Here is a 19,517-nt window from a genome sequence, read left to right on the forward strand (position 1 = left end):
CATCAACACCATCAGTGTCCCCTGGGCAATCAGCCTCTATCCTGTTATGGACATTCTCTCTACCCCTCTCCTCTCTGCAACTTAAAACAATTACTTTCTTATATTTCCAGTTGTGATTAAAATCATCAACCTGAAATGTTCACTGTGTTTCTTCAGCATTTTGTTTTAGTTTCAGATGGCAGGCACAGTAATGTAGAGGGTAGGCACGGTGGTGTAGCGGTTAACCTAACACTATTACAGCGCCAATGATCCGGGTTCAATTCTGGCCGCTGTCTGTAAGGAGATTGTACGTTCTCCCCGTGTCTGCGTGGGTTTCCTCCGGGTGTTACAGTTTCCTCCCACATTCCAAAGATATACGGGTTAGGAAGTTGTGGGCATGCTATGTTGGCGCCAGAACACTGTACACAAAGACGTATTTCACTGTGTATTTTGATGTACATGATATCTATAAAAAGATAACTACATCCAGCATCTGCAGTTTTGTTTTTGCTTTTTGATCACATATGTAATATATTTTCCATCATAATTAATAAAAAAAATATACGATTAAGTTACTCAAGATTTAGACACTAAATAATTAAGTGGCTCAGCGACAGATTTGCTGTGAAGCATTCATGGCATTTTCTTTTGTTGACTGGGATATGTAAATGTATTACTGTGTCACACTAACAGATGTCCATTATATATTTCTTAGTCTTAGATTTTCCAATTAAGTGATGAAATCTTTGACCAACCTGTTTTGAATTCCAGCCATGTTATTTTCCACTCCAAAGAATAAGGCTCCAACAATCAATCCAAGCATAACTGAAACCATCACCTAATAAAAATCAGTAAAATCGATTATAATCAATGAAATGCTCCAAGATGGGCTCCTTAGCTCTCTTGTTTCTTATATTTCTCTGCACTTTCTCTTCAGAAGTTCATGGATTCTTTGATGGTTTAACATCATTCCGTGGGGATCATTTGTCTGAGTAAAGTGCTCTGGAAACACCACAACTGATACTGATCCCACTTTTACCAGAAGCACATGCCCAGGCAACTCAAACCATCGCCAGTGGACATTCCATCAGGAAGAACATCTCCAGTGGATTCTCTAACATAAACGAGGGTGTAAGTCAGCTGTAGAATTCCCATCTTCCCCAACCATCACCCCCCAATCAAACTAAGCACAGACTGAGACCTTCCTGGACCATGTGACCTGGCTACCATTACTTAAACCAAATGAATAGGTACTTACATGGGTACCTGGATAGGAAAGGTTTAGAGGGATATGGGCCAAATGCAGGCAAATGGGACTAGCTCTGTGAATCTTGGGCAGCATAGACCAGCTGAGCCAAAGGGCCTGTTTCTGTGCTGTATGACTCTATGAACCATCAAGAGATTCTATTCAAAACACGAGGTGTGCAGGGACAGTGACTAACACTGCGGAGACATTAGGTTCCATCACTGACAAAAAACTTAGAATGAAAGTGCATCCATTTAACCTTTAGGCTATTCAGCAACTGCTTTATAGCACACCACCACTCTGCAGGAACTGAAATGTTCAGCAGCTAATACAGCGTCTCATTGGACTCATTAACTCAAGGTTAGATAATGTTACGCACCAGCATGGGAAACTAAAATTCAAGCAAGAGAGACCATTCGCAGAAGTTAAGGCCAATCAGAACTCAATTCACGACTGGTGCAAGAAGGATTCTGAACTCAAGGTAGGTGTATTTATATTGCTCTGTCCACAACTGAGGGTATCTCAACACTCTTTACGATCAATAATATACCCTTTGCAATGCAATCACAGTCATTTTCCTTAGTGAAACACAACATGCACACAGTGAGCCTCCCCAAAACAGCAATGACATAACATTCAGGTCATTTAGGAATATCAATTCTGGAATAAATATTCGGAGAGGAACAGTAAAAATGGCCATCTTGCAGCACAGCCAACAAGGAAGTAGCTCTGTTTCTCCAGATACAAGGAACGGATAATAGGTTACTGAAGACTAAGTTGGCACAGTCCCAACAGCTCCTGACGTAACTGACCCAAGAATGAAAACAGTACACCAACTGCAAACGACAGGGAAGTAACTACCATGCACCTCTCCCCTAATGGATCCCATTCTCCCCTCCTTTATTTAGAGTCCATCACTGGTAGCGCTCTGTGTTCCTGCTTCTCTCCCTCCAGCAGCCATCTCCAACCTTCACCCTCCCCTGTCCCCACCTCGCTCCACCTGCTTTTATCCCCCCCCCCCTCTGTCTGCCTCCATCTATCATTCACCTGCCACTGCCTCCCAACTCTTCCCCCACTCCCCTCCCCTACCCGTCATCTTACACCCCTCCTCAGTCCACCAATCACCTCGGAATCCTTTCTCGCCACTCCCCTTCTCTTGTTTATACTGCTCATCTCCCCTCTCAGTCCTGTTGCAGGGTTTCAACCCAAAACAATTTCCTTCACCCCCTGCAGATGCTGCTCGACCCGCTGAGTTCCTCCAGCAGATTGTTGCCCCACATTCCAGCATCTGCAGTCTCCTGTGTCTCCAAACACCTCATCTTTTGTAAAATGCAATTACAATTTTAGCCTTTACCAAATTTCAATGTTGCTGAAGGTGTTTTGATTACATTTTTTTTTGTTTAAAATCGGGTTGTTCTTTTCCTAAAAATTAGTGGAATGTCTGGAAGAGTTGCCAGATGGATATGTTGAATTCCTGAAAGTGAATGATGGTCCTGCCTTGGTTTGAACAGAGTTCGCTGTGTACGAAAGGTCAATACCATGGGGTATGCAGGGCCAGTCACCTAGATGGGTTGGAGAGGAATTTCCTCCAATTCTTCCCAACATCCCAGCAGGGAAGAGAGTGCGGAGCCTCTGACGACGATCTTTGCATCGTCGATGGAGACAGGAGAGGTTCCGGAAGATTGGAGGGTTGCGGATGTTGTTCCCTTATTCAAGAAGGGGAGTAGGGATAGACCAGGGAGTTATAGACCGGTGAGTCTTACCTCAGTGGTTGGTAAGCTAATGGAAAAGATGCTGAGAGGCAGGATTTATGAACATTTAGAGAGGTATAATATGATTAGGCTTTGTCAAGGGCAGGTCCTGCCTTACGAGCCTGATTGAATTTTTTGAGGATGTGACTAAATACATCGATGAAGGGAGAGCAGTAGATGTAGTGTATATGGATTTCAGCAAAGCATTTGATACGGTACCCCACGAAAGGCTTATTGATAAAGTAAGGAGGCGTGGGATCCAAGGGGACATTGCAGTGTGGATTCAGAACTGGCTGGCCCACAGAAGGCAAAGAGTGGTTGTTGAAGGGTCGTATTCTGCGTGGAGATCGGTGACCAGTGGTGTACCTCAGGGATCTGTACTGGGACCCTTGCTCTTCGTGATTTTTATAAACGACCTGGATGAGGAAGTAGAGGGGTGGGTTAGTAAGTTTGCGGATGACACGAAGGTTAGGGTTGTTGTGGATAGTTTGGAGGGCTGTCAGAGGTTACAGAGGGACATAGATAGGACGCAAAGTTGGGCTGAGAAGTGGCAGATGCAGTTCAACCCAGATAAGTGTGAAGTGGTTCATTTTGGTAGGTCAAATATGATGACAGAATACAGTCTTAATGGTAGGACTTGGCAGTGTGGAGGATCAGAGGGATCTTGGGGTCCGAGTCCATAGGACGCTCAGAGAGGCTGCGCAGGTTGACTCTGTGATTAAGAAGGCATATGGTGTATTGTCCTTCATCAGTTGGGGAATTGAATTTAGGAGCCGAGAGGTATTGTTGCAGCTATATAGGTCCCTGGTCAGACCCCACTTGGAGTACTGTGCTCAGTTCTGGTCGCCTCACTACAGGAAAGATGTGGAAGCCATAGAGAGGGTACAGAGGAGATTTACTAGGATGATGCCTGGAATGCGGAGCATGCCTTATGAAAGTAGGTTGAGGGAACTCCTACTTTTCTCCTTGGAGCGACGGAGGATGAGGGGGGACCTGATAGAGGTGTATAAGATGATGAGAGGTATTGATCGGGTAGATAGTCAGAGGCTTTTCCCCAGGGCTGAAATGGTGGCCACAAGAGGACATAGGTTTAAGGCGCTGGGGAGTAGATATAGAGCAGATGTCAGGGGTAAGTTTTTTTTACTCAGAGAGTGGTGAGTGTGTGGAATGGGCTGCTGGCAACGGTGGTGGAGGCGGATACGATAGGGTCTTTCAAGAGACTGTTAGATAGGTACATGGAGCTGAGTAAAATAGAGGGCTATGGGTAAACCTAGTAATTTCTAGGGTAGGGACATGTTCGGCACAGCTTTGTGGGCCGAAGGGCCTGAATTGTGCTGTAGGTTTTCTATGTTGTATCATCAACACATCTCTAAGTTGCACTGAGATTTCTTGTTGTTTATTTGATTGCTTATATGATCACGGTTCAGTGTCTGAAGTTTGTCCACGTAAGTAGAAACTGTGCTGTGACTATATGAAGTGCTTCAGCAAGTTTGTGACAGATCTCATAAGGTGCTATGTAATAACAATCTTTCTTGATTTGTTTCTGTAATGCTGCAAGACCCTAATCTTTACATAATGGTCAGAAGTTAAACATAGAAAACCTACAGCACAATTCAGGCCCTTCGGCCCACAAAGCTGTGCCGAACATGTCCCTACCCTAGAAATTACTAGGCTTACCCATAGCCCTCTATTTTACTCAGCTCAATGTACCTATCCAACAGTCTCTTAAAAGACCCTATCGTATTCGCCTCCACCATCGTTGCCGGCAGCCCATTCCACACACTCACCACTCTCTGAGTAAAAAACTTACCCGACATCTCCTCTGTACCTACTCCCCCCAGCACTTTAAACCTGTGTCCTCTTGTGGCCGCCATTTCAGCCCTGGGGAAAAGCCTCTGACTATCCACACGATCAATGCCTCTCATCATCTTATATACCTCTATCAGGTCCCCCCCTCATCCTCCGTGTCTCCAAGGAGAAAAGGCTGAGTTCCCTCAACCTGCTTTCATAAGGCATGCTCCCCAATCCAGGCAACATCCTTGTAAATCTCCTCTGCACCCTTTCTACGGCTTCCACATCCTTCCTGTAGTGAGGCGACCAGAACGGAGCACAGTACTCCAAGTGGGGTCTGACCAGGGTCCTATATAGCTGCAGCATTACCTCTCGGCTGCTAAATTCAATTCACGACTGATGAAGGACAATACACCATATGCCTTCTTAACCACAGAGTCAACCTGTGCAGCTGCTTTGAGCGTCCTATGGACTTGGACTCCAAGATCCCTCTGATCCTCCACACTACCAAGAGTCCTACCATCAATACTATACTCTGCCATCATATTTGACCTACCAAAATGAACCACATCACACTTATCTGGGTTGAACTACTTACTTTACAGATTAGCAGAGACTTACATTTTTACAGCACTTATTTTTAAAGCATCTTTTGCTCCCCTTGCAAGACGTCTCAAAGCATTTTCCAGCCAATGAGATACTTTCATTTCAAAGTATCTCATTGGCTGGAAAATGCTTTGAGACGTCTTGCAAGGGGAGCAAAAGATGCTTTAAAAATAAGTGCAGCATGGTAGGAAATACTGTGTCCAATTTGCATGCATCGAACTCCCAGAAACAGAAATGTGATATTGACCAAATTACCTGTTTCAGTGATAGTGATCGAGGGTTCAATACCAACCTCAGCACACTGGGGATAACTTTCCTGCTGCTTCGCAAAATAGTGCCACGTAACCACATATGGCCATCTGAGTGAGGCAGGAACTCACTCTAATGTCTCCAGCAAGACGTAAAATCCAAGTGCAAACTGGGCGACTGCTTTGCTGAGCGCCCATACTCCGTCTGCCATGGCCGTCTGGAGTTCCCGGTTGCAGGCCATTTCATTTCCTCTCCCCGTTCCCACACCGATACGTCTGTCCTCGGCCTCCTCCACTGACAGGGTGAGGCTCAATGCAAACTAGAGGAACAGCCTGGGTAGTCTACAACCCGACGGCATGAACACCTGCTCCCCCTCTGTCCCACCTTCTGATCAACCCATTCCCTCCTACACCCACCCCAGCCCCCATCACCCTCTCCCCTCTCCCCCCTCCCCCCACCCATGCCATCTGCCCATCACCCACACACCCCTCCCACTGGGTCCACTCCCCCCTCCGTTCCCACCTGCCCCCCCCACCTCCTTTATCTGGTTCCATGCTCCGCCTTCCTCTCCTATCAGATCCCACCATCTGCAGCCCTGTGTCTCCTCCACCCGTCACCTCCCAGCCACTGTCGCTATCTCCACTCTCCCCTCCTCCAGTTATCGCGTCATTCCCCCCTCACCTGGATCCACCTATCGCCTGCCAGCTCTTGTTCCCCTTCCTCTCACCTCTTTATACCGGCTCTCTCCCCTATTATCTTTCAATCCAGGTGAAGGGACTCGACCTGAAGAATTGACTGTCCATTTCCCTTCACACGTGCTGCCTGACCCGCTGAGTTCCTCCAGCAGTTTCTTTGTTGTTACATCCATTATGGCAGCATTGCTACAGCACTGTCCTTATATTATTGTGTCTACGGCTTTGAATTTCTGAATTCCCAATTAACACCATAAAGTTCCAATCTTACCTGAGCAATTGAGGCCTGGGGATTCCTGAGGAGGTTTTTGTATGATCGTTTAGTCACCCACTTCAGTTGGTGAAAGAATGAAGTTGCATAGGTGATCTTTCTAGAAACCAAAGCAGAATCTCCAACATCTTCCCGAACAATCATTTTTAATTCAGACATCATCTCCTCGTAGTAGCTGGATTTGGAGAATTCTTCTGCCAGGTTCTCAGCTATGGTCATTTCCTTCTTTAAGTCAGATTCATCAAGAGCCTTTTCTTTGATGAGAGAAAAAGTAGAACACTTTAGTTGCTCAAATGAAACCCAGAGTATTTAAACTTAATTTTGTTTAAGCAGCATCTATTACGTTGGTAAAAGAGCAACATTTTCATTGCATTATTTTCCGAATTCATAATCAGAACTCTGGACCTGGGCAGTAATCACTTCAGTTACTTTAATTAAAGGAACAGAATTTAAAATGCTGCACTTAGATTGGTTTTATTTGCTTGTGCTTGGGAAAGATGTAAAATGGTCATTTTTCATGGGTCCCTGGGCAAGTAAAACCAGAGCAGATAACAATGCACCTACATAATGGTGTGGATTCAGCTGTCAATGGTAAGATTAATGGTGCTTGCTTGTTATTTGTGTGTAACAGCGCAGTTTTTTTTAAGGTAACGTGCTGATATGTGGTGAAAAAACATAATACAAAACTTTCTTTCCAGGATCTGGCACCTTGCTGTTAGCTTTGCAAATATGGCATCTTGCTTTCTAGTTCCGGATAGTAATTAATACATTGAAGTTACCGATTAACACAGTAGGTACCAACCAAACTTATTGCAGTAATGGCAATGTTGTCAAACTTATATTTTTAAACTCTTCTATCTTTTCCTGCTCTCTCACAATCCAGTTGTCCTTTCTCTCTCCACTTCTCTCTCTGGATTTGATATCGAATCCATCCATTCCAATTTGCACCTACTTCTCAGTCCTTCAGGGAAGAGTGATCATAATGTGATAGAATCCATTAAGATGGAAGGGGAAGCAGTTCCATCTGAAGCTACGGTCCTAACATCAATCAATGGAACCTCCAAATGTGTGTCAAGCAAGTTGTCCATGATAGATTGAGGAGCTTCATTATAAGGCATTGCAATGGATAGGCAGCGTCTCACATTTAAGGAATAAGAACATTCTGTTCTGCAGCAAAAACACCAAAGGAAAAGTGATCGGACTGCAGCTTTCAAAATAAAGATAGTATTACATCCAAAGAGGAGTATATAACATTGTCAGAACAAGGTAGCAGGTCTGAGGATTGGGAGCAGATCTCAAGTTCAGCAAAATGGACCAATAGTTTTATTAACAAAAGTAGAATATGAAAGTGAACTTGCAAGGAGCATAAAAGTAAACTAAGATCTTCTACAAGTTTGTAGAATGCAAAAAACTAGTGAAGACAAATCTGGGTCCCTTACTAATGTGGGAGAAGCTATTATGGAAGTCAAAGAAACTAGCAGAGCAACCAAACAAATATTCAAGGGATGAAGGCTTCGCAGGCTAAGCCAGCATTTAATTAACCATCCCTAGTTGCCCCCTGAGAAGGTGGTGGTGAGCTGCCTTCTTGAACCGCTGCAGTCCCTGAGATGTGGGTATGCAAGTACTTTGGTTCTGTCTTCACGGAAGAGGTCACAAATAGCTTCCCAGAAATGGTAGGAGAAACACCAATTCTACCTCGGACTGTTCTTCTCTCAATTTGCACTAATGTCGTTATGATTATTTTGTTGTGAAAGTTATGTACAATTTATGTTAATTGAAGTGTATGCATGTCATGTGCAGTGCACTGCTGCTGCAAAAAGCTGCTTTTCATGGCATGTACATGTGCCCATGACAATAAACTTGAAGAACACCTCCACTCCATCTGACCAACTCTCTCACACCTGTGTAAGAGTTTGGATTGACCCCCTGCATCAGGTAAATGCATGGCAAGGCTGCCATGCTGTGATCGATTAGCACCAATAATACATGATTGAAGGTTCCTGATAGATCACAAATCTCAGCTCCACAACCAGCAAGAACCCATGATACTGAAATCAACATGTGTCCTGCACACAACGTAAATGCTGCAGCTGTTATGTCTGAGCTAAGGAAGTGGGTGTGAACACACAGTTACAGAGAACACCAAACCACAAGCCTACCAAGTCTGTGTCCTCAGTAGACTCCTCTACTGTAGTGAACCCTGGCTATCTTAAGCAAAGCATTGAGAAAAAGCTTGGAGACACAAGACACTGCAGACACTGGAATCTGGAGCAAGAAAAACTGTTGGAGGAACTCATGGGGTCGAGCAGCATCTGTGGAGATAAAGCGATAGTCGACATTTCAGGTCGAGACCATGCACCAGACTGAGAAATGGTTAACCTTTCTCCACCCTAGGCATCTCCCAACTGGGCAAAGTCACCATCCTAGAGATATCCTAATAGGACAGAGTCAAAGTTTTTGTCTCGGGGTAGAAATGTCAACTAGTACAGGACATGTATTTAATGTGAGATGGGAGAAGTTTAAAGGGGACGTGCAGGACAAGTTTTTTTTTTAAATCACAGAGTGGTGGGTGCCTGGAATGGGCTGTCATGGGTAGTGGTGGAGGCAGATACTATTGTAGTATTTAAGAGAATTTTAGATAAACACATGAATATGCAGGGAGTGGAGGGATGTGGATCACGTGCAGGCAGGAAGGATTTAGTTTAATTTCACATCGTGTTTGGCACAGACATGGTGGGCCGAAGGGCCCGTTCCTGTGCTGTACTGTTTTATGTTGTTCTGGAGAACATGGGTGTGCTGAAGGATCCTCACCAATTTTTTACCGATGACCCACAGAAAGCATCCTATCCAGATGCATCACAGCTTGGTACAGCAATACTCAACCCAAGAGCGCAAGAGAGTTGTAGACACAGCTCAGCACATCATGGAAACCAGCCTCCCCTCCACGGACTCTGTCTACACTTCCCACTGCCTCAGTAAAGCAGCCTACATGTGGCCCCACCCACCCCGGACATTCTCTTTTCTCCCCCCTCCCATCGGGCAGATACAAAAGCTTCTATCTCGCTGTTGTACGACTCATGAATGGACTTCTTGTACGATAATGATGAATTCTTGACCTCACAATCTACCTCATTGTGGCCTTGCACCTTTGTGTCTGCCTGCACTGCACTTTCTCTGTAGCTGTAACACTTTATTCTGCATTGTCATTGTTTTCCCTTGTACTACCTCAACACACGGATGTGATGAAATGATATGTATGGATGGCATACAGAACAAAGGTTTTCTCTGTATATTGGTACACATGACAAAATTACCAATACATTTGAGGTGGGTTAGCCATGCTTGTCTGGATGTTTATTCCCAAGGTAACCTGGCCACTGGGTTACAGCCAAATGCAGAGGAGAGATGACGACATGGGCGTTGACACAAACAGCTGGATGATGGCCCCTGACAGGAATGACCTCACAAGGCTGTCAGGAGAGGAAATTGTAAAAGGAAAGGACAGACAGCTCAGTTGGACGAGAAGAGGACCCAGAAAAAAGGGAGGGAAGCAGATTTTACACCTCAGCCCACTGCCTTCCTCTGCAGCACGCCAGGCAGAGATGACCATGTCAGAGTGGAGCTCCTAAGCCACACCAAATGGTGCCCCGCACAGAGCTGGTTACACAGGCACATTTGTCCCATTGTGCCGGTTTCAGGGCCGTGACTGCATTCTATTGTATAAATCACACAGATACCAAATTTCACTTAAATTTATCCAGCTTCACCTTAAAAGCAAGTTTGGTTTGCTTGTCCCTCTGGTAGCAAGTCCCACATTCACATCACTCTAGACAGAAAGTAGTTTGTCCTGAATTTTCTATTGGATTTATTAATGACCATCTTGTATCTTGTAACTTTAGACTCTCCACAGCACCTTCTCAATGTCTACACTACGAAACCCTTCCATATTTATAAAGCCATCCACCTAGTCTTTCCTCAACCTTCACTTTTCTAGAGAAGTAGCCCCAGCCTGTTTTGCCTCGCTTGAAAATTACAATCCCATGGCTTCCTCATCAGGCCGTTTATTGTCAGATGCACAAGTCCATACGTGCACAGGTGCAATGAAAAACTTACTTGCAGCGGCAACACAGGCACACAGCATCAGATAAGCAGCATTCACAAGAAAAACATAAATTAAACATAATCTCCACACAATTTTTACTGGAAAGAACACAATTAGAACAAAATAGAAGTCCATTTTAATGCAAAGTGATCATAGTGTTGCTAAACTGTAGGGTTGTTCAAGGACTGAATGGTTGAAGGGAAGTAGCTGTTCCTGAACCTGGTGGTGTGGGACTTCAGGCTTCTGTACCTCCTGCCTGAAGGTAGCTGTGAGACCATCTCACAGTAGCTGTTTAGGGGCGGCACGGTAGTGTAGCGGTTAGCGCGACGCTATTACAGCGCCAGCGATCAGGGTTCGATTCCCATCGCTGTCTGTAAGGAGTTTGTACGTTCTCCCGTGTCTGCGTGGGTTTCCTCCGGGTGCTCCGGTTTCCTCCCACGTTGCAAAGACGTACAGGTAGGTTAATTTGGGTTTAAAATGGGCAGCGCGGATTCGTTGGGCCGGAAGGGCCTGTTACCACGCTGTAAATAAAATTTAATTTAAATTTAAGATGGCATAGCCCAGACGGTAGGGATCTTTGATAATAGATGTTGCCTTCATGAAAAGCTTATTTAGTTGGCACAAGTTTTACACTGATAAACTGCTCCAAAAGCAATGTCAGTAATAGTGACCATGAAAGTGATAGCAAAAGTAAACACAACCTGTGACTGCTATTTTGAGAAAAGAAAATCTGTTGTCCTTACACTGCCTGGTCAGTAGGTGACTCCACACACACAGCAATGTGATAACTTCTAAGCTTCCCTCAACAATGACCTAACATACAACTTCCCTCTGTATAAAACTTTGGTTAGATCACATTTAGAGTATTGTGTGCAGTTCTGGTCACTGCATTAAAGGAAGGATGTGGAGGCTTTGGTGAGGGTGCAGAAGAGGTTCACCAGCATGCTGCCAAAATTAGACAAACTTGGGTCATTTTCTCTGGAGCGTCGGAGGCTGAGGGGAGACCTGATAGAGATTATAAAATTATGAGAGACATAGGTAAAGTAGATAGTCTTTTTCCTAGGGTAGAAATGTCCAATAGTAGAGGATAGAGCTTTAAGGCGAGAGGGGTAAAGTTTAAAAGGGATGTGCAGGGTAATTTTTTTTATTTTACACAGAGTGGTGGGTGCCTGCAACAGGCTGCCGGGGTGGTGGTGGAAGCAGATAGTTGTATTTAAGAGCCATTTAGACACGTGAATATGCAGGGAATGGAAGGATATGGATCATGTATAGGCAGACAAATTTATTTTAATTCGGCACAGACATTGTGGGCTCAAGGGCCTGTTCCTGTGCTGTACTGTTGTATGTCAACAAACACCCAAATCAAGGGTAAGTAGGAATGTCTACGAAGGTCATATCCAGAGAATGGATAAAATGGACATTTTCTAAAACACAGCTGTTGTATTAAGGCTCAGTGATATAAAGGCTTTTCTATGTATAGTTCTGTGAAATTACAGTGGCTCTCCATTCTGGGTGCTTGAAGTTTTTATAGTGCAGTTCAGTAATACAAACCAGTGCTGCTGACTCTTAACTGCCCTTTAAAGTGGCAAGTGTGTGAGTTATATCAAACTATTTCTACAGTTGTTCAACAGGTGTTCCCACCCCATCTTCTCAGACTACTGAGTAAAAATGCCAAATTTTTCAATGAAACCCATATCCCATGAATAAACTTTAAAAACCTAACCTCCAAACCATGGAGACTTTCTGATCTGAGGAGATGGATGTTTCTTTACATTCAGTATAGCTGGGTTGGAATACTTCATGCCGTAACTTAGGCATTTTTTTTAATATAGGCAAGGACATGACTTCTAAAGAAAAAGGACTAAACGCCTGAAAGGCAACAACCAGCTAATACTGTTTAAGCAACATATACTGTACCCAGATCAATTTCCATAGGTTTTTGTGAGTTCACGGCAGTGGAGTCTCCATTGATGATGTCCAGAAAAAAATCAGCAGGGTTGTTAAACGCCTCACAGGTATAACCTGTTTAATATTGGAATAGAAACAGTAAATCAAATCAAGAGAACATGTTAACGCAGAAAATAATACTGTTTGTTTAATCTGACTAGATCATTACTGGCAGTTTGTAGCTCTCAACTAATCGGTCTGTCAACCATCAAATCAGTCTGGTGAGCTATAATCCACAGAGTATCTCCTTCCAACCTCAGATTGCTGGGGTTATTTAGGCACTAATACAGAGCTAGGAATTAAACTCAATCCCCATCCTAAATCTGTAACCCCCACCTCGTGGAATAATTTCCCCAGCAAGTTCAGAACCATTATATTTACACGCCTCGTAAACTGGTAGAATTAAGCTGAATTTTATAACAAGACAAAACTGGAGTGAGATGTCATTAGTTTGAATAAGTGCATCTGCCCTTTCAAGCTAAAATCTTAGCAATAAACCACTGACTGATCAACAAACAACTCACCGATTGAAGAGAAATAGTTCAGTGCCTCTCTGGATGGGCCATGGAAAACCACCCTGCCGTTGGCTAGGAGTGTTAAACTGCCAAACAGCTTAAAGATCGAATACCTGGGCTGATGAATTGAGAAGATAATTGTTCTACCTTTTCTTGACATCCTAGGAAAAGTCAGAAGTGAACATAATGTTCTCGTTATAGATGTCTGCGACAATGGGTAAATCTACATAACTAATCTTAAAGGCGCAACACACAATCTGCTGGAGGAACTTGGTGGGTCCAGCAGCATCTGTGGGGGGAAATTATTTTTTTATATTCCTAAAATAAACAACTCATGAAAAAAAATAAAGAATAAACACACTGCAAAACTTGCTTTACCAGGATGCTGCCTGGATTGGAGAGCATGTCTTATTAGGATAGGTTGAGCGAGCTGGGGCTTTTCTCTTTGGAGAGGAGGAGGGTGAGAGGTGACTTGATAGAGGTGTACAAGATGATAAGAGGCATCGATCGAGTGGACAGTCAGAGACTTTTTCCCAGGGCGACAATGGCTAACGTGATGGGACATAATTTTAAGGTGATTGGAGGAAGATATAAGGGGGATGTCAGGGGTAAGTTTTTGTTTTACACAGAGAGTGGTGGGTGTGTGGAACACACTGCCGGCAGAGGTTGTGGAGGCAGATGCATTAGGGGCATTTAAGAGACTCTTAGATAGACACATGAATGACAGAGAAATGGGGAGCTATGTGGGAGGGAAGGGTTAGCTAGATCTTAGAGCAGGATAAAATGTCGGCACAACATTGTGGGCCGAAGGGCCTGTACCGTGCTGTAATGTTATATGTAAAACTCTTTACATTTTTTGGTGTCATTCAGTCAATATTTGTCAACGTTTTGGATTAAGATCCTGCATAAGAACTGAGAATAAAATAGCCAGTATAAAGAGGGAGGGAGGGTGTGGTGAGACAGGGGCCAGAGGGGATTGGTGGACCGAGGGGAGGTGAAGGATGACGGGCAGGCGGATGACGAGAGGGGTGGAAATGGGGGACAGGGGGAGGTGGGTGATTGGTGGAGGCAGATGGAGCCAGTTGGGGGGAGGGTGAAGGTTGGAGACGGCTGCTGGAGGGAGATAAGCAGGAACACAGAGGGCTATCAGTGCTGGAATCTGATAAGTAAGGAAGGTGATAATGGGAACCAGGTGCCTTACAGGTGACAACAAAGGTTCGAAGAAACACGTGCTGAAAAGGCAGCATTCAAGATGATCAGTTGATTGGTAAGGGGGTTAAAGTTTGCAGGGAGAAGGCAGGAGAATGTGGCTGAAAAATGAATCAGCCATGATTGAATGGCAGAGCAGACTAATTCTGCTCCTTTATTTTATAGTCTTATGGAATAAGTATTGACTTATTCACTTCGACGTACAACTTGCATTCAGAAAGCATCCTTAATACTATAAAATGTCATAAGGAATTTCACAGGAAGGCGGCTTTTGGCACGCTGGCCTCTATCAGTCAGGGCATTGAGTACAGAAGTTGGGATGTTATGTTGCAGTTGTACAAGACGTCGGTGAGGCCACATTTGGAATATTGTATTCAGTTTTGTGTTTCCTGCTAATAGGAAAGATGCCATTAAGCTGGAAAGAGTGCAGAGGAGATTGCTGGGACTCGAGGGACTGAGTGATAGAGGTGAGCAGATTGGGACATTTTTTCCCCCACTGTAGTGTAGGAGAAAGAGGAGTGACCTTACAGAAGTGTATAAAATCATGAGAGGCATAGATAGGGTGAATGCACTTTTTTCCAGGGTTGGGGAAATCAAGAACTAGAGGGGAGAGAGGAGAGATTTAAAAGGAATCTGAGCGGCAACTTTTTCACCCAGAGGGTGGTCAGTAGGAAGTGGCTGAGGCAGGTACATTAACAACATTTAAAAGGTACGTAGACAGGTCCATGGACAGGAAAGGTTCAGAGAGATATGGATCAAACGCGGACAAATGGGACTGGGAATTTGGTCGGCGTGGACCAGTTGGGCTGAAGGGCCTGTTTCTGCGCTGTATGACTCTATGATCGAACAAAATGTGACATCGAGTTATATAATGTGCTACCGAGACAAGTGACCAAAAGTTTGATCAAGGAAGTAACTTTAAGAAAAGTTTAGAGGAAAGAGTTGGAGTTTGGCAACAGGTGAGCTCCAGAGGTTGGAGACCTGGTAGTTGAAGGCATGGCTGACAGCAGTGGATGCACAGGTGGTAAATGTGGAGCTGTGCGTGGATCTAGGTGTGTTATGGGGCTGAAGGAAATTGCAGAGAAGGTTATCCTTGCACAGCCAAACACTTTTGTATCCACTGAAGGGACAGAAAGTTGAACACTGTTTCTTTAGAAGTCCTGTGATGTGCTGAGGCAAATTAGTCAGCTATTCACTCCTGTTCTCTGGCTCCACTCTGTACAAAGTAGATCTATACAATCGTTCTTCAGCAGTGGAGAAGTGATGGATATTTAAACATGTAAAAATGCACAAATGATGTTGAGGGACAGGATGGGGTGATGCGACAGCTGTTAGTGCTGCTGGCTCACTGCTCCAGGGATCTGGGTTCGATCCCGACTTTGTGTGTTGTCTGTGCGGACTTTGTATGTTCCCTCCGTGACTGTGGGTTTCATCCAGATGCTCTGGTTTCCTCTGACATCCTGAAGAAGTTAATTCCCTCCTTCAAATGACCTCTCAGTGTAGGTAAGTGGCAAACGGAAACAAGCAAGGGCTGTGGGAAGATGGGCAACCAGGAGAACGAGCTGCAGCAATACTGGTGAATGGGGCTGATGGGATCGCTCTACTGTACCTGGCATGGGCCTGATGGGCCAAATTGCCTCTTTCTGTGTCATAAATATAAATAATGGAGAAGATATGGAGATCGGTACAAGGAGTGGCAGAAGGGAATAGCAGGTGATTAATGTGTGATGGAAAAAGGAACAGGTGGACTAACAGCTTAAAGAGAGGAGGAAGGTTCTGAGGAGCATTCACACTGCCATGGAGGAGTTAGACCCATTGGCCTGTTTCTTTGTTATAAATTTACAATGTAATCTACATCGAATAAAAGGAAAAGACAGAAGATGTCAAAATCAGAGAAAATCCTTATCTACCGTGAATTAATATTTAACTAAAGATGAGAATCTTTAACTTAAACATTGATTTTAGGGATAGTTCTTCCAAATTACTTATCATCTTGAACTGTGATGATAATATTTAGGAAATAGATGTGTTACGCACAATACTGCTTTGTTGATTTGCCCAGAGGAACAATGTAGGTAGTTGGTATTCTCTGTGGACCGGGCAAGGGAGTGTTACTAAGTAGTAGAGTTGTGGGGCAGTCCAGAACTAGAACAGGCTGCAGAAAAGATTCACGAGGATGTTGCCGGGACTGGAGGGCTCAAGTTATAAGGAGAGACTGGATCAGCTAGGACTATTTCCCCTGGAGCGAAGGAAGTTGAGGGGTGACCTTAGAGGTTTATAAAATCATGAGGGGTGTTGATAAGGTGGATGGTCACAGTCTCTTATCCAGGGTAGGGGAGTGTCAAACTAGACGGCACAGGTTTAAGGTGAGAGGGGAAAGATTTAAAGGGGACCTGAGGGGAAAGCTTTTCCCCACACAGATGGTGGTGGGTGTGTGGAACAAGCTGCCAGAGAGTGGTAGAGGTGGGGACAAATACAATGTTTAAAATAACATTTGGACAGGTACATGGGTAGGAAAGGTTTAGAGGGATATGGGCCAAACGCAGACAACTGGGATTAAGCACCTTGGTCAGCACGGGTGAGTTGGGCCAAAGGGCCTGTTTTTGTGCTGTGTAACATTATAAACAAACAGGCTGAAATGTTACTTTTGTCTCTCGGTCTTGTTTTTAAAATGACAAATACGTCTCAATGTTTAAACCATCTGCATCCAATAGCAGATCAAAATTATAAACCTTTTCCTTGCATTCATCTCTCTCTGAGGGCTTGCTCTTTTACTTCTCAAACTTTCTCCATCCACATAACCCCCAATGAACAGTGTTCCTATCCAATTGTGGCCTCTTGCTCAGCCTTGACTTGCCACTGGTAGACCCACTTTCAGCTATCCAGGACTTGCTCTGGAATTTCCTCCCTGAACCCCTCCGTTATCATCTCAGGACTACATCCAGATCGACCTCTGACCAGCTTGAGATCAATTATCCTTCGATGAGCTTATACAACATATTAGTTTTCTGTCCTGCAATACGAGTCGTAGTCATAGTTTTACAGCACAGAAACAGGCCCTTCAGCCCAACTTGTCCATGCCGACCAAGATGCCTTCTTGAGCTGGTCCCATATCCCTCTAAACCTTTCTTATCCATGAACCCATCCGAGTGCCTTCTACACGTTGTATTTGTACCCACCTCTATCACTTCCTCTGGCAGCTCAATCTATACATGGGAAAAACACCTCTCAGAACATGTTTAAATTTCTCCCTTCTCACCCTAAACCTGTACCCTCTAGCGCTAGACTCTGCTGCCCTGGCAAAAAGACCCACTGTCCATTCTATCTATGCCACTCTCAATTTTATAAACTTTTATAAGGCCACCCCTCAGCCTCCTTCGCTCCAGGGAAAACAGTCCCAGCCCGTCCAGCCCCTCCTTATAGCTCAAGCCCTCCAGCCCCTCCTTATAGCTCAAGCCCTCCAGCCCCTCCTTATAGCTCAAGCCCTCCAGCCCCTCCTTATAGCTCAAGCCCTCCAGCCCCTCCTTATAGCTCAAGCCCTCCAGCCCCTCCTTATAGCTCAAGCCCTCCAGCCCCTCCTTATAGCTCAAGCCCTCCAGTCCCTCCTTATAGCTCAAGCCCTCCAGTCCCTCCTTATAGCTCAAGCCCTCCAGTCCCGGCATTCCTTGTCTCACTGCTATCGCCTCTCACCCCTTTGCACCATCAACAACCATCTAATTTTGTTCTTTAATTACTCCTGCCTTCCACGTTAACACAGACCTTCTGTACACCTCCATTCCTATTTCACATTTCTACTACCTGCTGTATTTAACATAGAGGCACCTTTGTAGCAGCAGCAGCACAGCAAGTGCTGTGCTGGCGTCCAAGCCTGTAGTAGGTTCATCCAAAAACAAGACGGACGGATCAATAATCAGCTCCATTCCAATGTTTGTTCTTTTTCTTTCTCCACCAGACACTCCCCGAATAAATGGAGTTCCAACCTGTTTTAAACATTAAGAGGAAAACCAACTGAAGACTTCTTGGTACTTCTGACACAAGAAAGGTCCCTTGTTAAAAACTAATCCATTTAAACTTGCAACAATTGGGAATTACAACAGAAGACAGCCTATGAGAAACGTGTCTAGAAAGAAAGAACTGTCTTTACTCAGCATCTTTAATAATATCGAAACAAGAAACTTAATGCCATTCAGTACAAAGCAGCTGTTCAACTGGCATTCCTCAAACATCCTAAATGTTCATTCCCCCTACCACAGATATTACAGTGTGCACTATGAAATGCACTACAGTTACTTGACACCAAGAGGAATAAGCTCAGTAGATGCACGGGAACACCGCTCCCACCAGGTTCCTCTCCAAGTCACACTCAACGATTCAGGAACAGCTTCTTCCCCTCCGCCATCAGATTTCCAAATGGTCCACGAACATTACCTCGTTATTTTTTTTTGGCACTATTATTTATTCGCACTACATAGTAATTTTGCACTGTCATTGCACTGTACTGCTGCCCCAAAACAACACATTTCGTGTTATCTAAGTCAGTGGTAATAAACCTGATTCTGATGTCATTTACCAGCCTGACTTGGAAACATTTTGCCTTGAATTGTAAGCGGCAACTGGTATCTTGCGATCAAATTTTGGAGGGGGACTTGAACTCAGAGGTATTGGTATATTATTGTCACTTGTACTGAGGTGCAGTGAAAAACTTGTCTTTCATACCGACTGTACAGGTCAATTCATTACACAGTGCAGTTACATTGGGTTAGTACAGAGTGCATTGATGTAGTACAGATAAAAACAATAACAGTACAGAGTAAAGTGTCACAGCTACAGAGAAAGTGCAGTGCAATAAGGTGCAAGGTCACAACAAGGTAGATCGTGAGGTCAGAGTCCATCTTATCGTATAAGGGAACCGTCCAATAGTCTTATCGCAGTGGGGTAGAAGCTGTCCTTAAGTCTGGTGGTACGTGCCCTCAGGCTCCTGTATCTTCTACCCGATGGAAGAGGAGAGAAGAGAGAATGACCCAGGTAGGTGGGGTCTTTGATTATGCCGGCTACTTCACCAAGACAGCGAGAGGTAAAGACAGAGTCCAAGGAGGGGATGCTGGTGTCCGTGATGCGCTGGGCCGTGTCCACAACTCTCTGCAGTACTATCAACAGTT

The 19,517-nt window shown here is 44.5% G+C and overlaps 1 protein-coding gene across 8 annotated transcripts in view; it reads right to left on the minus strand.

Annotated features, from left to right (window-relative positions):
* LOC127567399 (broad substrate specificity ATP-binding cassette transporter ABCG2-like) overlaps nucleotides 1–19,517 on the minus strand; it is a 65,490-nt gene that overhangs the window by 17,893 nt on the left and 28,080 nt on the right. For all 8 annotated transcript variants that reach the window (XM_052010265.1, XM_052010268.1, XM_052010272.1 and 5 more), the window contains 5 exons: nucleotides 18,181–18,338; nucleotides 13,159–13,310; nucleotides 12,605–12,709; nucleotides 6,586–6,839; nucleotides 735–817 (listed from right to left, as the gene is read on the minus strand). In XM_052010265.1, coding sequence (XP_051866225.1) covers nucleotides 735–817; nucleotides 6,586–6,839; nucleotides 12,605–12,709; nucleotides 13,159–13,310; nucleotides 18,181–18,338 — 752 coding nt within the window. The remainder of the gene's footprint in view (nucleotides 1–734; nucleotides 818–6,585; nucleotides 6,840–12,604; nucleotides 12,710–13,158; nucleotides 13,311–18,180; nucleotides 18,339–19,517) is intronic.

The sequence above is a fragment of the Pristis pectinata genome, chromosome 2 (assembly GCF_009764475.1).
Source record: "Pristis pectinata isolate sPriPec2 chromosome 2, sPriPec2.1.pri, whole genome shotgun sequence".
NCBI lineage: Eukaryota > Metazoa > Chordata > Chondrichthyes > Rhinopristiformes > Pristidae > Pristis > Pristis pectinata.